Source organism: Enhydra lutris, unplaced genomic scaffold (genome assembly GCF_002288905.1).
Source record: "Enhydra lutris kenyoni isolate GAN:26980312 unplaced genomic scaffold, ASM228890v2 scaffoldscaffold10, whole genome shotgun sequence".
Classification (NCBI taxonomy): Eukaryota; Metazoa; Chordata; class Mammalia; order Carnivora; family Mustelidae; genus Enhydra; species Enhydra lutris.
The window spans coordinates 15,389,192-15,408,945 of NW_019154094.1; the positions used below are offsets into that span (position 1 = coordinate 15,389,192).

At 44.9% G+C, this 19,754-nt stretch overlaps 1 protein-coding gene across 4 annotated transcripts in view; it reads left to right on the top strand.

The window, feature by feature from the left end:
• Positions 1-19,754, top strand: part of LOC111144333 (filamin B) — a 144,175-nt gene that overhangs the window by 61,699 nt on the left and 62,722 nt on the right. For all 4 annotated transcript variants that reach the window (XM_022498584.1, XM_022498585.1, XM_022498586.1 and 1 more), the window contains exons 4-9: positions 973-1,120; positions 12,179-12,297; positions 13,133-13,210; positions 14,355-14,517; positions 15,552-15,749; positions 18,347-18,484. In XM_022498584.1, the coding sequence (XP_022354292.1) occupies positions 973-1,120; positions 12,179-12,297; positions 13,133-13,210; positions 14,355-14,517; positions 15,552-15,749; positions 18,347-18,484 (844 nt within the window). The remainder of the gene's footprint in view (positions 1-972; positions 1,121-12,178; positions 12,298-13,132; positions 13,211-14,354; positions 14,518-15,551; positions 15,750-18,346; positions 18,485-19,754) is intronic.

Sequence of the window (19,754 nt, forward strand, 5' to 3'; positions counted from 1 at the left end):
GCTGGAAGGCGAAGAGCAGCGTGCAAGCAGATTCAGCGTTTGGTGAGGAGGGCCCTCTTGGTGACTAGTAGACCTCTGGCTTCTTGCTGTGTCCTCACAGGGCATAGACACAGAGATCTGCTCTTTCCTCCCCTTCTCACGAGGGCACTAATCCCATCATGGGGGCTCCATCCTCCTGACCTCATCTTAACCTACTCACCTCCCAAAGGCTACTAATCCCATCATCCTGGGGTTAGGGCTTCAGCATAAGAGCTTTGGGAGGGGGCGTCTGGGTGGCTCGGGGGTTAAAGCCTCTGCCTTCAGCTCAGGTCATGATCTCAGGGTCCTGGGATCAAGTCCCACATCAGGCTCTCTGCTCAGCAAGGAGCCTGCTTCCTCCTCTCTCTGCCTGCCTCTCTGCCTACTTGTGATCTGTCTCTGTCAAAGAAATAAAAGCTTAAAAAAAAAAAAAAAGAGCTTTGGGAAGATACAAACATCCAAGTCTGTAACAAGATCGCAAGTTTAATATGTTGCCGGGTTGTCTCTTTGTTTTTATGACTATTTTTTATTAGTAACAGAGTTAATAGAGATGGAGGCAATGAAAAGATGAACAAGGGAAAAGGATAATTTATGTGCTTTTTGGTGATATGCTCCAATCTGATGTGTATTTGTTTCTTCTCACCTGATATAGCTTACCCCTTTTCGAAAGTTTCTCTGGGGGATGAGTGAGTTTTTTTTCCCAGGGAAGGGTGTGCATCTCTGGAAATTACATGTAGAATTGTCTGGAAGGGGTCTTTAGCTTCCAAAAGGAAGAGTGACACCTCTAAAAGGTTAAGAACACTACATTAGCGTGTGGTTTTAATATAATTTCTCTTAGTTTAGAGCTTGACTCAGTTTCTTCAATTTGTAGTGGTTGGCCTAAGGCACATTTGCAAATCCTTGACTGTTATCAGTGAGTTGTTCTGGGCGTTGACCTACCACACTTTATTCTAGGTCATCACTCCTGAAGAAATTATTCATCCAGATGTGGACGAGCACTCGGTGATGACTTACCTGTCCCAGTTCCCTAAAGCCAAGCTCAAGCCCGGGGCTCCTCTTAAACCCAAACTCAACCCGAAGAAAGCCAGGGCCTATGGACGAGGTAAGTACTGGTCTTGTTGGGTTTGAGCCTTTGTCCTTTGGTCTTAGACATGGTTATGTGGCTGCAGGGGGAAGATTCTTAGCATCCTCTTTGAGACCCCAGGCCTCCTTTATCAGCTGTTTTTTACCTCAAGGTTTTTTTGTTTTGTTTTGTTTATTTTTTAAGATTTTATTTATTTATTTGACAGAGGGAGACCGCGAGAGAGGGAACACAGCAGGGGGAGTGGGAGAGGGAGAAGCAAGCTTCCTGCTGAGCAGGGAGCCAAATGTGGGGCTTGATCCCAGGACCCTGGGATCATGACCCGAGCTGAAGGCAGATGCTTAATGACTGAGCCACCCAGGTGCCCCAGGGTCCATTTGTTTGTGACCAACATTGCTGCTGCACGAATCTAGACTCTGAGAGACACTGCAGCTTTAACCCGATGGAGAGCGAGGAGTTTGTAGCATTGTGATTTTAGTGCAGTAACCCTGGGTTGAAGAGAGAATTATTTTTTCCCACTTTTCAGTTGAGGAATCAGAGGCCCAATCCACTGGAGGTGGGGGTGCCTACCCCAGATCTCCACTGTCAGTGATGGGAGTGGACCAGAGCCTGGGTCATGTGGCTGATGATTCCTTTCTGCTTTGGTCATGCTCTTGCTGCTTCAGCTGTTCCGGTGGGGAGGGAGCTCTTGGGACCCCCACACACTTCCTTGCTGAGACATCCTGTTTATGATCACCAAGGCTGCTACGGGGCACTGTTCTGTTCAGAACGGTACGGTGGGTTGAAGGCATGCTGAGGCTTTATGGTGTCATGGTTGGCACCGGACTTCAAGCATTCCAGCTTTTTTTTTTTTTTTTTTAAAGGTTTTATTTATTTATTTGACAGAGAGAGATCACAAGTAGGCAGAGAAGCAGGCAGAGAGAGAGAAGGAAGCAGGCTCCCTGCTGAGCAGAGAGCCCGTTGCACGGCTCGATCCCAGGACCCTGAGATCATGACCTGAGCTGGAGGCAGAGGCTTAACCCACTGAGCCACCCAGGTGCCCCACCAGCTTTTTAAAGAACGATTTTTAAAGAACAGTTGCATTTCAGCCCGGTGTGGTTTCTGGTAAAGAGGAGCATAGTGAGATACAGTTGATTTCCCTTCTTTATGGAGAAGGGAAGGAATGCATTCTGTGTCTTAATTTTTGTAACCACAGCTGGGATGACATTTAGAGACACAAAACATCTTGTATCTCCTCTGCTAGAATCTGCCACGCTAACCATTCCAACATAACAGTTTTCTTTAGCCCTTCTTTGTGTGTGTGTCTGTGTGTGTGTGTGTGTGGGGTTATTGAATTCTTTGAAAATCAGTGCGGGCACCATGACGGTACATCAGGAAGCCTCTCCTAAAAGTAGGGTAGCCTCTTGCCTAACCACAATATTCATGATCACACATACGAAAATTAACAGTTTCATACAAGCTAATATCCAGTTTATATGAACATTTCACTCTTGTCCTAAAATCATCTTTTATAGATTTTATGGTTTTATAAACCGGGATCGGATTAAGATTCCTCTGAGTGCTCAGATGAATGATGCTGAGGGCATCTGAGTGGCTCCGTGGGTTAAGCGTCGGACTCTTGGTTTTGGCTCAGGTCTCTACCTCGCAGTTGTGTGATTGAGCCCCATGCTGGGCTGGGCTCAGTGCGGTGTCTGCTTCAGATTCTCTCTCCCTCTCATTCTCTCTCTGTCTTTCAATAAATACAATCTTAAAAAAAAAAATTCACATATTATATTTGTTGTTTCTTTAGACTCTTGTAATCTGGAATGATTTCCCTGAAAAAAAATTTTTTGCCCCTAAAGATTTTTTAATTTATTTTTAGGGAGGTGGGGAGGGGCAGAGGGAGAGGGAGAGGGAGAGAGAGAGAGTCTTAAGCAGGATCCACACTGAGCAAGCAGCCGGATGCAGGGGCCATTCTCACGACCCTGAGATCACCACCTGAGCCGAAACCAAGAGTTGGACACTTAAATAACTGTACCACCCAGGCGCCCTGCCCGCAATTTTTTTTTTTTTTTTTTAAATAACACTGACTTTCTGAAGGGTTCAGAGTGCTTGTCATGTAACAGGATATCCCATACACATTGCCTTTGAAGATAGCATTTCCCCACCAGGGCAGTGGTGGTGTGTGCGGTTCTCAGTCTTAGTAGTCAGGGTTTTTTCATCTGTCTTTTTAGCATGATTTAGAACAGCGGAGACAGCCTGATAGTTCTGGAACAATCCCGTTTGAGGTTCCATTGGGCATGGAGGTGGTGCTTCCAGGCAATTGTGTCTGTGTAGGGCCTGGGGACGTTGTTGGAGGCCCTCTCCGGAGGTGCATTCCCTGGAGGGTTGGCGTGTCCCTGCTTGCTTTAAACATGCCTGCTCTGAGCCAAAGGTCATGGTTAGAATAAGGAATCTCGGATTTTTCAAGGTTATGCTTCCTTCATGGCAAAAAGCTTCAAACAGCTGGGGCATCTGGGTGCCTCAGTCGATTAAGCGTCTGCCTTCTGCTCAGCTCGTGATCTCAGGGTCCTGGGGTTGAGCCCCATGTGGGGGGCGGCGGGGGGCGGGGGCTGGTCCTTGCTCAGTGGGAAGTCTGCTTCCCCTCTCCCTCTGTCCCTCCCCTGCCTTGTTCTCTCTCTCTCTCACAAATAAATAAATAAAATCTAAAAAAAAAAAAAAAAAAAGCTTCAAACGGCCAAATAAATCTCTTGTCGACAAAACCTCTTGTGCACAAAACCGGTTAGGTGGATCAGATCTCATCAAGGCATAAAATGCTTATTTGCAGTCATCTTATCACTGGCTGTCCGGCTTCCCCATTGTTACTGTGAAACGGTTTCCTTTCACGATGCTGTTTTCTAGAAAATGACTGTTTGCTACAGTTAGGAATGTGGCTGGTCATTGCCGTTTCCTTCATCTGCCTTTTTTTTAAAGATTTTATTTTTAAGTCCTTTCTACACCCCAACATGGGGCCTGAACTCACAGCCCTAAGATCAAGAGTCACATGCTTCAGTGACTGAGCCAGCCAGGTGCCTCTCATCTGTCTTTTTTTTAAAGTGTTGTGTCCTTGTGGAGGAAACACACCTTAAAAAAAAAAAAAATACACACCCCTATATGTATGTATGCGTAGGTACATATTTTTTTTTTTTTGGCTGTGGTAAAATATACATAACACATTTCTTATTTTAACCATTTTAAAATGTACCACTTAGTGACATTAAGTACATTCACTGTGTCATGTGGCCATCACCACCGTCCACCTCCAGAACTTTTTTATCTTCCCAAACTGAAACTCTAATCCCATTAAACTGTAGCCTTCCCTCCCCCGCTCCCCCAGCCCCTGGCAACCATCATTCTATTTCCTGTCTCTATGAATTTGCCTACTCTAGGTACCTCAGGTAAGTGGAATCCTACACTCTTTGTACTTTTGTATGTGGCCTACTTGACTTAGTGTGATGTTTTCAGCGTTCATCCATGTTGTGGCATGTGTCAGAATTTTGTTCCTTTTTAAACCTGAATAATACACATCAACACTGAATAATATACATCAGTGTGTGGATATACCACGTCTTGCCCATCCAGTCTTCTGTCAGTGGACATTGGGATTGCTCCCACCTTCTAACTCCTGTGGGTAATGCTGCTGCGATCGTGATAAGCAAGTAGCTGAATCCCTGCGCTCAATTTTTTGTGTCTACTCCTGGAAGGGATTTTGCTGGATTATATGGTAATTCTATGTCTGTTTCTCTCTCTCTCTTTTTGTTTCTGAGAGAGAGAATGAGTATGAGTGGAGGAGGGCAGTGTCAGGGTGGAGGGGGCAGAGAGAGAATCCCAAACAGGTTCCATGCCCTGCGCGGAGCCCGACATGGGGCTCAATCTCACGACCCTGAGATAATCACCTGAACCAAAATCAAGAGCCAAACGCTTAACCCCTACAGAGCCACCCAGGCGCCCCTTTTTTCTTCTTAAGTAGGAGGATCAAGTGTCATTTTAGGCCACAGGGCCACACGTGAAGCTACATGGGTAGGGCCTTAAGATAATGTCTTTGTCCTGTGGTAAACCCGAGGGCAGAGGCAGTTTTCTGTCTCTCTTGTGGCCACAATTGCTTCATTTTTGCCAGCTGAGCCAAAGAGCATAGAGCACACCTCATCCTCTAGTTTCTGAAAGGATTGAGAGGTTTTCTTCGTTTTATATTTTGGACAGCGGCCAGATTACAGTTAGCAGCTGGTTGGCACTTGCAGATCTGCTTTCTGAGACCCGTTCCCTGAAAGGATCTGGAGGGCTGGAGTGAGGCAGACCTACAGCCACAAACAGATCTTTGTGGGGGGCTCGCTTGCAGGTGAGGTGTGTTGAAAGCATGCCTCTGTGAGCTAAGCAGAAACCTTTCCTAAAAACCCACGTTCTGTGAAGCATTCACTGCAGAGCCTACCATGAGCACCCTTCCTTGTGAGGGGTCCTAGGGAATAGGAACACTGAATATTTGATGGTTTTAAGGAATTATTAATTTTTTTGATGTGGATATTCTAGAGACATCTCTTAAAGATATATGGTGAATGATTATGGATTAAAGATAAGAGGTCTACGGGCACCTGGGTGGCTCAGTCAGTTGAGGGTCTAACTCTTGCTTTCAGCTCAGGTTGTGATCTCAGGGTCATGAGATAGAGCCCCACATCAGGCTCCAGGATCAGCAGGGAGTCTGCTTGAAGATTCTCTTCTCCTGCCCCTCCCCCCATCCTCTAAAATAAATCTTTAAAAAATAAAGATGTGAGGTCTAGGATTTGTACCAAAAATAGTACAGGAGGAGGGGAGAGGTAGGGGTGAAGATGTAAAGCAGGACTGGCCATGAGTTGTGGCGTCAAGGTGATAGGTACCCGGGGCTTCAGTAGACCGCTCTCTGTGTCTGTATAGCGGAGTGAGAGCATGGGAGTGAGGGAGTGCATGTGCACAGGAGTGGGGGCAGGGGGTCAGAGGGAGAAGCAGACTGCCCACTGGGCAGGGAGCCCTGCCATATGTGGGGCTTGATTCCAGGCCCCTGAGATCGTGACCTGAGCTGAAGACGGACGCTGAACCAACTGAGCCACCCAGGCACCACCCCCCCGCCCCATGAAAAGAACTTTTAAAATAGGACTCCTTGAACTTCTTCTTCTGGGGATGATAGAGTAGAAATACTTTTCCTAATTGCTTCTGCTGAGTACAAAATTCCTGGGCATTTTATATAAGATAAACATAAGGAGACTCTGAAAGGGAATAAGAGAAATGGGTTCCAGATCTCAGGACCCAGGGGCTGACAGAGTAGTGAGTTCCCTGGGCTTGCTTCCCCCCACCCCCTGTATATCCGACTGGGTGTGGGGAAGCCACGTACCTGAAACACAAAAGGCAAAAACAGATGCCTGCTCTCTCTGGCCAGAGGGACAGGAAAGGGCAGCCTCGCAGGACAGAAGCCTGTGAGACACTAACTGCTCTTCTACAGCCAAGCATCCCAGGAAAAACTGTGGCCTCTCAGCCCCCACTTAGACCAGTAAGAGCCAAGTGGGGAGCCTAGACTCTCATCACAGTCTAGCGGTAAGGAGATGTCAGTAGACGATATCAGTAGCAATGAGGTGCTCCTACCCCTTTCAGCCACAGATGGAGGCCCAGTGGGGAGCTGGATCTCCCACTTCCACCTGCTAGTAATGAGGAGCCCCCCTCATTTTGAGTGTCAGTGGAGGTTGAATAGGGAACCTGGACTTCTCCCCCCGTTGACACTAACAAGGCATGCACTCTCCCTTCCCCTGATTCATCAGCATTATAAAAGGCATCTAAAACAGAACATTTAAATAAAACCCAGGTTTTATAACACAATACCCAGTTTTTTTAAAAAAAAAATCACTCATCACACCAAGAACCAGGAAGCTCTCAAACTGAATGAAAAAAGGCAGTCCATTGATGCCAACACCGAGATGATAACAACTGTTAGACTTATTTGATAAAGATTTAGTGTGGCTATTATAAAAAGGCTTCAACAAGCACTTACAATTCTATGTCAAACAAGCGAAAAAATTGAAAAGCTCAGCAAGGACATAGACTGTCTCAGCAAAGAAATAGAAGATATAAAGAAGCACCAAATGAAGGTTTTAGAACTGAAAAATGCACTAACTCAAATAAAAACTCAGGGTATGAGTTCCATAGCAGAATGGAAGGACAGAGAAAAGAATCCGTGACCTGGAAGAAAAGAGAATAAAAATTGCCCAAACTGCATAACAGAGCAAGTAGACTGAAAAACAAAGAAACAAGCAAAGTCTCAGGGACTTACAGGACAATAACAAAACATCTAACATTCATGTCACAGGGGACCCAGAGGAGAGGAAAAAGAGGGCAGGGCTGAAAACTCCCAAATTTGGCAGAAAACTTCTACATTTGGCAAAAGACATAAACATACAGAATCAAGAAGCTGAGCTAAACCCAAACAGGATAAAACTGCTACCTACCCACTGCCACCAATAAATAAATAGTCCACACCAAGCTACATCTTAGGTAGCAGGGGAACAAGGAAAAAAGGAATCTTTGAATTATAGGAAGAAAGAACATGGTATAAAAAAATATATAGGTATAACAACCATAGACGTTTTGCAAAAAACACAAACTTCCAAAACTCAACCAAGATGAAATGGATAACCTGAGTGGCCCTGAAACCATTAAAGAAATCAAGTTTATAGTTTAAAAACCCTTGGAAAAGAAATCTCCAGGCCCTGGTGGTTTTACTGGAGAATTTTAGCAAACATTTAGAGAAGAATTAACACCAATTATATGCAATCTCTTCCAGAAAGTATGAGGAGGGAACACTCTCCTATTCATTTTATTTTTTTATTTTATTATTTTTTTTTCCAGCTCATTTTATGAAGCCAGTGTTGCTCTAAAAATCAGAGAAAGGTGATTCGCCCCCCCCCCCCCCCCCCAAAAGCTACAGATCAATATCCCTTGTGAATATAGATACAAAACTATAGGGGCATGTGGCGGGTTCATTCAGTAGAGCATGCGACTGTTGATCTTGGGATTATAAGTTGGAGTCTCATGTTGGGTGTAGAGGTTACTCAGAATCTTAAAAAATTTAAAAAAAATCATATAACAGAATAGTAGCAAATAGAGTTTAGCAATATATGAAAATAATTCTTCATCATGACCAAGCAGAGTTTATTCCATGAATGCAAGGCTGGCACACTATTGGAAAATCAGTGAAAACAACCTACTACCTTAACAGGCTAAAAAAGGAAAATCACATGATCACATTAATTGGTACAGAAAAAGCATCTGACCAAATTCAACAGGCATCCATGATAAGAACTCAGAAAAGGGGAGCTAGAGAAGAACTTCTTCAATTTGATCCAGAGTAGCTACCACAAAAAGTCAACATCTACAATGATAATTAATGGCAAAATACTGAGTGTACCCCCTGAGAGTGGGACTAGGACAAGGATGTCCATGCTCACCACCATTCAACAACGTGATGCAAGTTTTAGTGCAGTCAGGCAAGCGAAGGAAATAAAAGACACACATATTGGAAAGTAAGAAATAAAGCTGTCCCTGTTTATAGATGACTTGTCTGTGTCGGAATTCCTGAAGAATCTATAACAAAAGAAGATCAAATACAAAAAAGGCCCAAAACTCTCCTTGAATAAGTGAATTCAGCAAGGTCTCAGGTTATAAAGTTGGCATACAAAAATCAGTTGTACTTCTGTATGCTCTAATGTCTGTCATACAGGCTTACCACAATGAACATGAGGACATCAAAATTCAGAAATGCCGTATCATTGACAGTCACTCAGAAGATTGAGAAATAGGTGTAAATGTAATAAAATGTGTAAGATTTTTTATGCTGAGAACTACAAAAAATACAAGATATCAAAGAAAAGACCTACATAAATGAAGAGATGTACTGGTTTTATAGATTGAAAAAGTCAGAGAGTAAAGTGTCAGTTCTGCCCAAATTGTCATTTAGGTTTAACATAGTTTCTATTAAAATTCCAGCCAGATTCTTCACAGATACAGAAAAGATTATTATTTAAAGCATATATGGCAAAAAATAAAATCAGTCGATCAATCAATCATATATGGCAAAGAAACTACGGTAGGGAAAGTGATTTTTTTGAAAAAGAAGAAAAATGTGGGAGGAGTCAGTGTACTTGAGTTCAGGACTCATCAAGGCATCCCAATTAAGACCATGTGATATTGGTAGAAAGAGAGACACAAGGATCAACGGAACAGAATCCAGAACTGTTTGCAGCTGTGCAAACTGATCATTAGTAGAGGTGCAAAAGCTCTTCGGGGGTGGGGTGGGGGAGAGCCTTTTCCATGCATGGTTCCAGAGCAATTGGGCCAAGGGAAAAAAAAGAAAAAGGAAAAGAAACAGTAAGTTTCACACCTTTTAGAAAAACTCACCCAAAGTGGACCATATCTTACTATAAACTTCCAGAAAATCAACAACAACATAGAAGAGATTCTTTGGGATCTAGGACTAGGCCAAGAGTTTTTTGATTTGACGCCAAAAGCATGATCCCTAAAGGGAAAAATACGGTAAGTCGGTCTTCACCAAAATTAAGAACATAAAAAATATCATGAAGCATGGTCTGTCTCTCAGTGTGCCCCAAAGCATGGCCTGGCAGAGGAGGATTGGACTGCTTTCTCAGAGTGAAGGTGTACTACTGGGCCACCTTGCTTTCTTGCAAGATAAGAGACCTCAGCCTCCACCCCTCAGGCCACCTGGACACCACCTCAAATCGAACTCAAAATGCTACTGAGGCAACAGTTGAATTTCACTCTCTAAAACTTTTTAAAGCAATTTAAAACTCTGTAGTTAAGAGGATGAAAAGACAAGCTTAAGACTCGGAGAAAATATTTGAGAGCCACCTTATCCAAAGAAGAACTAGTATCTAGAATACATAAGGAATGCTCAAAACTCAGTAGGTAAAAAAAATCCAATTAGAAGATAGGCAAAAGATGCCAACAGGCATTTCCTGGAAGACGGTATACAAATGGCATAGAAGCACATGAAAAGATGTTCAGTGTTATTGGCCATGAGAAAAATACAAATTAAAATCACTACACATCTGGGGCGCCTGGGTGGCTCTGTCAGTTAAATGGCTGCCTTTGGCTCAGGTCATGATCCTGGGATCTTGCGATCAAACCCCACATAGGGTTCCCTGCTGATCGGGGAGCCTGCTTCTCCCTCTCCCTCTGCTACTTCCCCTGCTTGTTGCTCTCTCTCTGTCAAATAAATAAAATCTTTAAAAAAAATTTTTTTTAAATAAATCACTACACATCTATCAGAATGGCTAAAATAGAAAGTAGTGATAATACGAAATGCTGGCAAAGATGCAGAGAAAGCAGATCCAGATCATTCATCCATTGCTGGTGGGAATGCAGCTGCTTGAGAACACAGTTGGGCAGTTTCTTTGAAAGAACTAAGTGGGGGTGCCTGGGTGGCTCAGTGAGTTAAAGCCTCTGCCTTCAGCTCAGGTCATGATCCCAAGGGTCCTGGGATTGAGCCCCGAGTCCGGCTCTCTGCTCAGCGGGGAGCCTGCTTCCCTTCCTATCTCTCTGCCTGCCTCTCTGCCTGCTTGTGATCTCTGTCTGTCAAATAAATAAAATCTTAAAAAAAAAAAAAAAAATATATATATATATATATATATATATATAAGAACTAAACGTGCAACTACCATGCCACCCAGCAGTTGTACCCCCTGGCATTTATCCCAGAGGAATGAAATCTTGGGGTCAGGCACAGCCCTGTACACTAATGTTTATAGCAGCTTTATCAGTAATAGACAACTGGAAACAATCCAAATATCCTTCAGTGGGTGAATGGTTAAACACATGGTGCTACATTTGTATCATGGAATATGCAATAAAAGAAAAACTATTGCTAGAGGCACCCATCTGGGTGAACCCTCCAAAAGATTATACATAGTGGAAAAGGCCAACTGAAAAGGTTGCATAATGTGATTCCATTTATGTAACATTCTGGAAGTGATAAAATTGCGGAGATAGAGAATGGATTAGGAGTTATTGGGGTAAGGAGAAGGTAGGGTGGGGAGGGAATGTGTATGGCTATAGGGTAGCATGAGGGATACCTGTGGTGATGGAAATGTTCTGTGTCCTGATGGTGTCAAGGCCAGGATCCTTGGGATACTGTACTAGGGTTTTTGTACAAGGTAACCTTGGGGAAGTGGATAAAGGGTATTATTTCTTTTACCTGCATGTGAGTATCTCAAAATAATTTGCTCAGTCAGCTCAAAATGAATAGTTTAATTTAAAAATATTGATCCAAGGCCATTTTTAAGCATTTCAAGTAATAGAAAATGGTCTTTAATGAAAAATGAGTCCTTCTCCCACACCTCATCCCTCCTTCCCCTGTGTTACCTCCCTTGGGGCAAACCCCACTGATGATTACTGTATCATTTTTCACAGTTTTATAAACTTCTGACTGAAGTGCTCTGAATATTCCAGAATCCGATATCACTTAAATAACAAGGACAGGAGTGCCAGGGTGGCTTAGTAGGTTAAGCACCTGACCCTTTTTTTTTTTTTTTTAAAGATTCATTTGTTTATTTGACAGACAGTGATCACAAGTAGGCAGAGAGGCAGGCAGAGAGAGAGGCAGAGAGAGAGGGGGAAGCAGGCTCCCTGCTGAGCAGAGAGCCTGACGCGGGGCTCGATCCCAGGATCCTGGGATCATGACCCGAGCCGAAGGCAGAGGCTTTAACCCACTGAGCCACCCAGGCGCCCCAAGCACCTGACTCTTGATCTCAGCTCAGGTCTTGGTCTCAAGGTCGTGAGTTCAAGACCTGCACTGGGCTCTGTACTGGGTGTGGAGCCTACTTAAAAAAATTAAATTAAATTAAATTAAATAACAAGGACAAATTTAGGGCTCTCGACCTGTTCGATAATCCTTGTCACAGGTGTCCCTGTCTCCCACATGGCAGCTGCAGGGCTGGGTCCCTTCTCTCAGTTCCCTGAGGGAAACGTGGTGAGTAATGGTCTTTGTCAAGGCCCTGCACGGCTTATAATGTGCTTGTGTCAACCTGGCAGGAATTGAGCCTACGGGAAACATGGTGAAGCAGCCAGCCAAGTTCACTGTGGACACCATCAGTGCTGGGCAAGGAGACGTGATGGTGTTTGTTGAGGACCCAGAAGGGAACAAAGAGGAGGTAGGTTGGAAGATGCTGCCATTCCATGGAGCTCTGGAGGCTTGTGGCAGGCCCGGGGTCTGTGCTTTCCATTTTCCTCATTAAAGCTCACAATAAAATTTGTTTTTTACCAAGAGGATCCTGAGGCTTAGAGTAGTCAGAGTAATTGCCCAAGGACTGTGCCTTGAAAGGTAATAGAAATTGATACCCAAGGACACAGTGTTTTGGTTTTTTTTTTTTAACAATGTTTAATAAAATAAAGGATTCTTTGGATTTAGCAAAGGCCTTGTAAATTGAGGTTTTTAGATGCTGATGACCAAAATAACAATAACAAAACTGATGCTTTCCTTTCTTCCCAGGCTGACTATACTTGGTTCCTCTCTCAGGGCCTTTGCACATGCATTCCTTCTTCTTATCTTCTTAAGACTTATTCCTAGTGCCTAGTACCATCTGAAATTCTGTTTACTGGAATGTGGTCTGTTTCTCCCACTGGGGCAGGGATTATGCCTGATTTGTTTTATTTTTGGTTCCTGACACCAGGCCTGGTCTTTCATAAGCTCTTCATAATTATTGAGCCACTAAAGGTTGAAATGACTTGCTTTATGGTCCTTCTCATCTGCTGAGTTCCAGCCCTAAGACAGTGGGGAGTTGTGACGTGGTTATACATTTGTGCCGTGTGACTTTGTTTCTGTGACTTTCAGCTGCTGCTTTCCTGGGGCATCCTTCAGCAGCAATGGGGCAGGAGAGAGCCAGGACAGCGCCCGACCTGGCAGCTCACCACAGGGTCTTGGCTGGTACAGCGTACTTTTACTCACACCCAGCACCTTCTCTAACTATTGTTCATTTTCTGTCCTAGGCACAAGTGACCCCGGATAGTGACAAGAACAAGACATATTCTGTGGAGTATCTGCCCAAGGTCACCGGGTTGCACAAAGTAAGATGAGGTGTCATGGCCGTTGCTTGGATTGCTCTTCTAGGCTTGCATCAGTGTGTGTGTGAGAGGGTATCTTAGGAAGGTTGAATGCTGCTCAGTTCTTTGCAGTGTAAGGTGGTTTTCAACTCCCGTCTGGGTAACAAATGGTTGTAGCTACATGCCTGCACCATAGATGCTATGGGTTCTTTGTCTTCAGTGCTTCCTTGAGTATCCCCCTGTGGGGTGCTCTGGAGGGTCTCTCCATATTGAAGCTTGAGAGCCAGCTGAGTATAGTCCAATGGCCCAGTCATGCACCTGGAGGAATGATGGGGGTCTAACCCCCAGGTCCCTTGTCTCAGCAACATTTTGAGTTCTGTTGAGTATTGTCTAGTTGGCTTATAGGACAGGGGCCCAGGGAGTCTTGCAAGAGAGTAGGGTGATCCAGGAGTGTAGCTTTCCCTAAAAGAAAGTCTTTAACAGCACACATAGGTCAATCCCTGTGTACCATGCCAATATTTTGAGACCTAGATCATACCTACTACCACCTTGGCCTTTAGTGAAGTCACCTGGAATCCTGACTATCAGTTTTTCTTATACCCTTAGGACATCAGGAATTTGGGGGAAAAAAATCCTAAAGGGAACATGTATGATGTAATTATTTTGTTCAATTCATATGAAATCCAACTCCATACCCCTTAAAATTTAAAAGATGAGAACTGACTCAAATTTTAAATGAAAATCTATACTGTTTCTCACATGAGTGATCTTGGTCCCTTGAAAAACATTTTGACTCTAAGTTTGAAATCCTGGAACTGTGCCTTATATTCGGGGGGGGGGGGCATGGCCCCTTCTGCAACTGTCTTAAAGGATCCAATGTCTACCAGTTCAGTTAGAAGTGTTGGTTCGCTTCCTGTTAACAGAGGCCACCCGTATCCAATGTAAGCATTTTTAGTTCAGTAAAAGACATGCTGTCCCAAGGCCCAGCCGTGTGGTGGATGGAGCCAGGTGGGGATCCCACTCCGTCTAACGAGGGCTCCTGTTTCCAGCCACCTTTGTGTGGATAGTTAGGAGGATGGAAGACGAGATTGTCAGTGCATGTGGCTTGACGTGGGGTCTCCCTGGGCAGGGAGCAGTGATTATACTGCATCTATCTGTCAACTTGTAGGTTACAGTCCTGTTTGCAGGACAGCACATCTCCAAGAGCCCATTTGAAGTGAATGTCGACAAGGCACAGGGAGATGCCAGTAAAGTCACCGCAAAAGGCCCAGGCTTGGAAGCTGCCGGAAACATCGCCAATAAACCCACCTACTTCGATATCTACACGGCAGGTATTGTGGGTCAGGCTTTCTTCCAGAGCCTGAGATAATCCTTGGGGACCCCAAGGCTTGGGATGCCTGACCTTTTATCTTTTAAATCAAACGTGCCCTTTTTCAAGTGTATTGGTTATATTTATAGATTTTCAAAACCAGCTTATCTTTTCTTTTTTTTTTTTTAAAGATTTTTTAAAAAAAGATTTTATTTATTTATTTGACAGAGCAAAAGCAGAGGGAGCGGCAGGCAGAGGGACAGGGAGAAGCAGGCTGCCTGCTGAGCAGAGAGTCCAACGTGGGGTTCGATCCCAGGACCCTTGGGATCATAACCTGAGCCCAAGGCAGATGCTTCACTGACTAAGCGACCCAAGTGCTCCCCCCAAACCAGCTTTTCTTTAAGATCTTAACACTCAAGCTTGGGTTTGATTATTAATAATCCATCAATTTCTGTACCCATTTCTGCCTTAGTTAAATAACTATTCCAAAGAAACTTAAGTTTTAAGAATCCTCTACTAAGGGCACCTGGGAGGCTTATTTGATTAAGCATCTGCCTTTGGCTCAGGTCATGATCCCAGAGTCCTGGGATCAAGCCCCACCTCAGGCTCCTTGCTCAGCTGGGAGTCATCTGCTTCTACCTCTCTCTCTAATAAATAAATAAAATTTTTTTAAAAATCTCTACTAGACCAAATTCTATACCAGGTTTGGGGGGTGAGGAGAAGAACGATAGAAGTTTATATATATATATATATATAGAGAGAGAGAGAGAGACATATATATATATATAGACATATATATATACACATATTTTTTTTTAATGATACATTTCATGAAATGTCACCTTTCTTTTCAACGTAGGAAATTTTAAAAATAGAGAATGGGGGGAAAAGGAAAGTTTATGACCCTCCTGGCCAAACCAGAAAACGGTTGTTAGCATCTCGGTGTGGACCTTCTAAGTGCCTGTCTCCTCCCTTCTGCACTTTGCACCTGTGCTCATCTGCAGCGAGTGTTCTGAGAAGGTGACTGGGGCTCCTGGAGTGCTTATTTTATTCCAGGTGCTGGTGTGGGGGACATTGGTGTTGAGGTGGAGGATCCCCAGGGGAAGAACACTGTGGAATTGCTGGTGGAAGACAAAGGAAACCAGGTGTATCGGTGTGTGTACAAACCAGTGCAGCCCGGCCCGCACGTGGTCAAGGTCTCCTTCGCGGGGGACACCATTCCCAAGAGTCCCTTCATCGTGCAGGTCGGGGAAGGTGAGTGCTGGGGTGGCCAGCTATCCCTGCTTCTGGCCTTGAGGCTGACCGTGCTCACAGCTGAGCTCTGAGGCCAGGAGAAGAGTGGGGGCCATGCTGGGATTGCACCTGTCCCCTTTCTGCCAGGGCCCCTGCAGTGGGAAGTGGCTTGCTTTGTCCTCAAGGTATTCATACGGATATCTTCTTGTGAGCCGAGCAATGACCCAAGTGCTTCACTTGTATTAACTGATTGAATCCTCCCCAGAACACTCATACAGGAGAGTTGTCCTCACTGAGAGCTGCAGGACTGAGGCTCTGTAGGCCATTGGTCCCTGTGGCTGAAGTCAGCAGCTGTGGGATGGCCCCATGGCCCCTGCTGCTTGGCCTTTGTTGGCTGCCGTGTGCTCAGCACCATGGCATGTAACCGTCACCCCAGCCAGCATGTTCCAGGCGCTGGGGTCCTCTCCAGTTTGCAGGTGGATACACCAAGGGTAAGATGACATTACGGCATCAGTGAGTACAGACTAGACATCTGTACAAGGAGAACCCAGGTCTCTGTCAACCCCTTAACCCTGCTGCTAAACCCCTTCTGCAGCCAGAGCATGCATTTTTTCTCTAATGTTAGACTCCTTTTCCTTCTGACTTGGTTGTTCTTTTTGTTTTGTTTTGTTTTCCAACTCTGCTGCCTTTTCTAACCAATACTTGCCTTTCCCTGTTCTGTCCTCTGCCTCTGCGTCTGTAGAGCTGGCTTCCTCTTCTGAATCCTACCTCTGGGTCAGCCTGGACCCCGAAGCTGTTGGCTTCCTAACTGAGAGCACTGGGCCAGAGGCACCTCGCTGGGTAAGGGTTGAGTGGGTTGAGTGGGACTTTCCTCCCAGTTCCCATGCTTCCCGCACACGTCACCTTGGGCCCGTGCTCTTGGTGACCTCAGGACATGACAGTATACACGTCAGCATCACTTGGCCAGCTGGACCCCAAGCCCACTCATTACATTGAAACTTGTCTAAAACATCTCAAAGTGGTAGAGAATTCAGTGGTTTCCTTCAGCTCCATTTCATGTTTTTATGAACGGAGCAGTTACCCTTTTGATGTTGAGACTAATACCCATGTTCAGAATTTCCATGAGTGGTTGTTTTTTTTTTAAGGCACATTAAAACCCTCCACGGGAAGTCCTATCATCCTGTTGTGACTTATTTCTGGTATGATCAAGTTTTCTCCTTTTGACAAAGAAAAAAAAAAATAAAACCAACATATTCATAAACAAAACTCTCTTTGACATAACGCAAGAAAGCATTTTTTTAACAGCTTTCCTGTTCTGATACTGTTCTCTGACTTCCTCTCACTCAATGGATGATGCTTTTCATCTCTTGCGTTGTCCATTTGTCACTTGTAGTGTTTAGAATTTAATTGATTGGGTTTTTCTTTTGACACACTTCTCCTACTTAACTGATTTTATATTAAAAAGAATCTTCATCCCCCTTTCACAATGGAAAACCAGTGTCACTTGCCATAAAATGTGGCCATCAACTTATATTCGTCTACAAACCACCTAAAATCTTCTCTAACTCCTAGAGTGTGGGTACGTCTCTTCCAGAAATAGTTGTCTGCCAAGCAGCCAGCTGAGGACATTGCAGGAAGGGGGGTACCAGAGGAGGCATTATCTTCTTTCTATGGAGTAAAGAGTTTCATCCTTTAGAGTCTGCGATCCCACTCCTGGCGTAGAGAAAACTGTCAAATGTGCAGTGCTAAATTTGGAAAGGAAAGCTACTTAGTCAACAACATGACATTTTACCCCCGCTCTCTCATTTCTGTACTTAAAAAGGTCTCCTATGTTGGTAAAGAATTCCTAGGGTACGGGGATGTATTTTATTAGCCTTCTGATGACCTCCACGGAATGGTAGTTTTGTGGACCTCTCATGTAAGAAATTACTAGAAGCTACTTCGGTCCTTAATTTTTAGACTTCTGACTTTAGTTTTTTAAACTAGATCCAGAAATCAAATGGGGAGGGGTGTTTATTGCTAATTGTTGTATTTATAGCCACCCACATTCCGATTACCTGCTGACAGCAGTAAAATGTTTGTCTGCCTTGGCTGAGGGGGTGTTGAATGGTTGAATGGATTCCTTTTTGAACTATCCCCTGGCTCTCCATGTGGAAGTTGATCACATTTCGGCTTTTAGAAATGGCCGATCCAAAATTTGGAACATGGTCAGATGTTTTCAAGTGCTACATTTTCCAAGTAGACTTGAAAAAATTGGGTCTTCCCAATTACTGGGCCCTTGAGTGTGGAAATGAGATTTAACTCTCCTTCACCACCGAGAGGATAAACGCCAGGATTCAGCGGGTTCCAGGAGCACAGCGAATGCAGGCTGTGCTTCTCCTTCTTTCTTTGCCAAAGTCACCCCCCAGCCCCACCACCCCAGTGTGGCTGGACAAAGTTATGTTGTGTCCTTATTTGCTAGCCTGGTGTGCTCCCTGAGTAGGACCCTTGGCCTTGGGCAGCTGCTGCAGATTCTCTGTGCAGAGCAAACATTTTCTTGGCAGGTGGCTCCAAGTTACCTTGGCTCGCTCCACTCGAACGAATGAAAGGTTGAATTGATGTCAAAACTCTGTTTGCAGCCTGTAGTCCAAACGCTTGCCGGACCAGTGGCCGAGGCTTGCAGCCCAAAGGTGTCCGCATCCGGGAGACTGCAGACTTCAAGGTTGATACCAAGGCTGCTGGAAGCGGGGAACTCGCTGTCACTGTGAAGGGTCCTAGTAAGTGCTCCTTTGTTTCCCCATGTCAGGTGTGACCTGGGTTGGCTTTGCAGCCCTGGTGTATGGATTTCATGTCACAGGCAGTTGTGATCGATCCCAGAGAGAATGGTATAAAAGAATTGAGGTGCTCTGAGCTCCATGGGGGAAGGAGGCAGGGATTGATTAGTAACGTCTGTCCTGGGTGCAGTGGGACCGGTGGTGGCTTGACAGCCTCCCCATTTTAAGGCTTCTGGGAATAGAAAAAGCAGTGATGTAATGGAGTTTGGAAAGTGCTGTCCTTGGAGCGACAACCTGAAGTGGCTTACTTTTTATTTGAGGAAACGTGGGCTCGAGAGGAGGGGTCTTGCCCAAGGTCACACAGCTTGTAAGCATCTGAGCTGGAATGCAAGCACAGTCTCCAAAGCCAGTAATTTTCCCACTCCAGGTTACATTTTATAGACTATGAAATTATGCCAAGTACCTAATTACTATGATCAGTGCTTATAGAAGGAAAATAAAATTCCCTGAGATTAAGTTTTCTTTGTAGATAAATGCTGATCGTGGAGGGGTGCGTCGCACTCTGTAGCTCCTTCTTCTTCCCTTTTCGGGAAAGGAGACCGCAGACACAAGGACGAGGGTCTGCTCTGTCCGGGTTTGCCCCAGCATTTCTGGCTGTAGGTGTAGCGGCCCTCCATGGGTTTCTGCCTTGTGGGAATGTGCGTGGTCTCTGTGTTGCTCCCACCCTCTGTATCCCCAACAGGCTGGGGCAGGAGTGCTCTGAGCTCCAGAAAGTTAATATTTGATCACAGAGCACCAAGCTGTGGGGAAGGCTGTGTTCGAAGGGTGGCCAAGGTTCTAGACTGCCCAGACCTGGAGCCAAGTTGCTCCGGGACTGCCCTCCCTGCTGGCTTGTTGCTACAGGAGCCAACGAGGCTTTTTTTTTCCCCCCTGACCTTGGAGTCTCGCTTGGCTAAGTGGCTTTCCCAGCCAAACCTCAGGGCACAACATAAAACAAGTTTCTACCTGATGGCTGAACCTGGAGTTTGTGGTACAGCATCTGAAACCTGTTCTCTTGTAGATAGCATGCAGAAGCCTTCTCACGGCTGCTGAAAGATATGCCAGGACAGTAAGCGGAAACCCACGCCAAATACTTGTAAGGGCTCAGTGTCCCTCCACCGTTTCGTGAGAGGCTAAGACAGCTAGTGATGATCATTAGGAAAAATTAAGATATGACTAGGAGGTCAAGGACCTGTTGGCCCCCACCTCGGTAGAAGGTTCTCTGAGCTTTCGA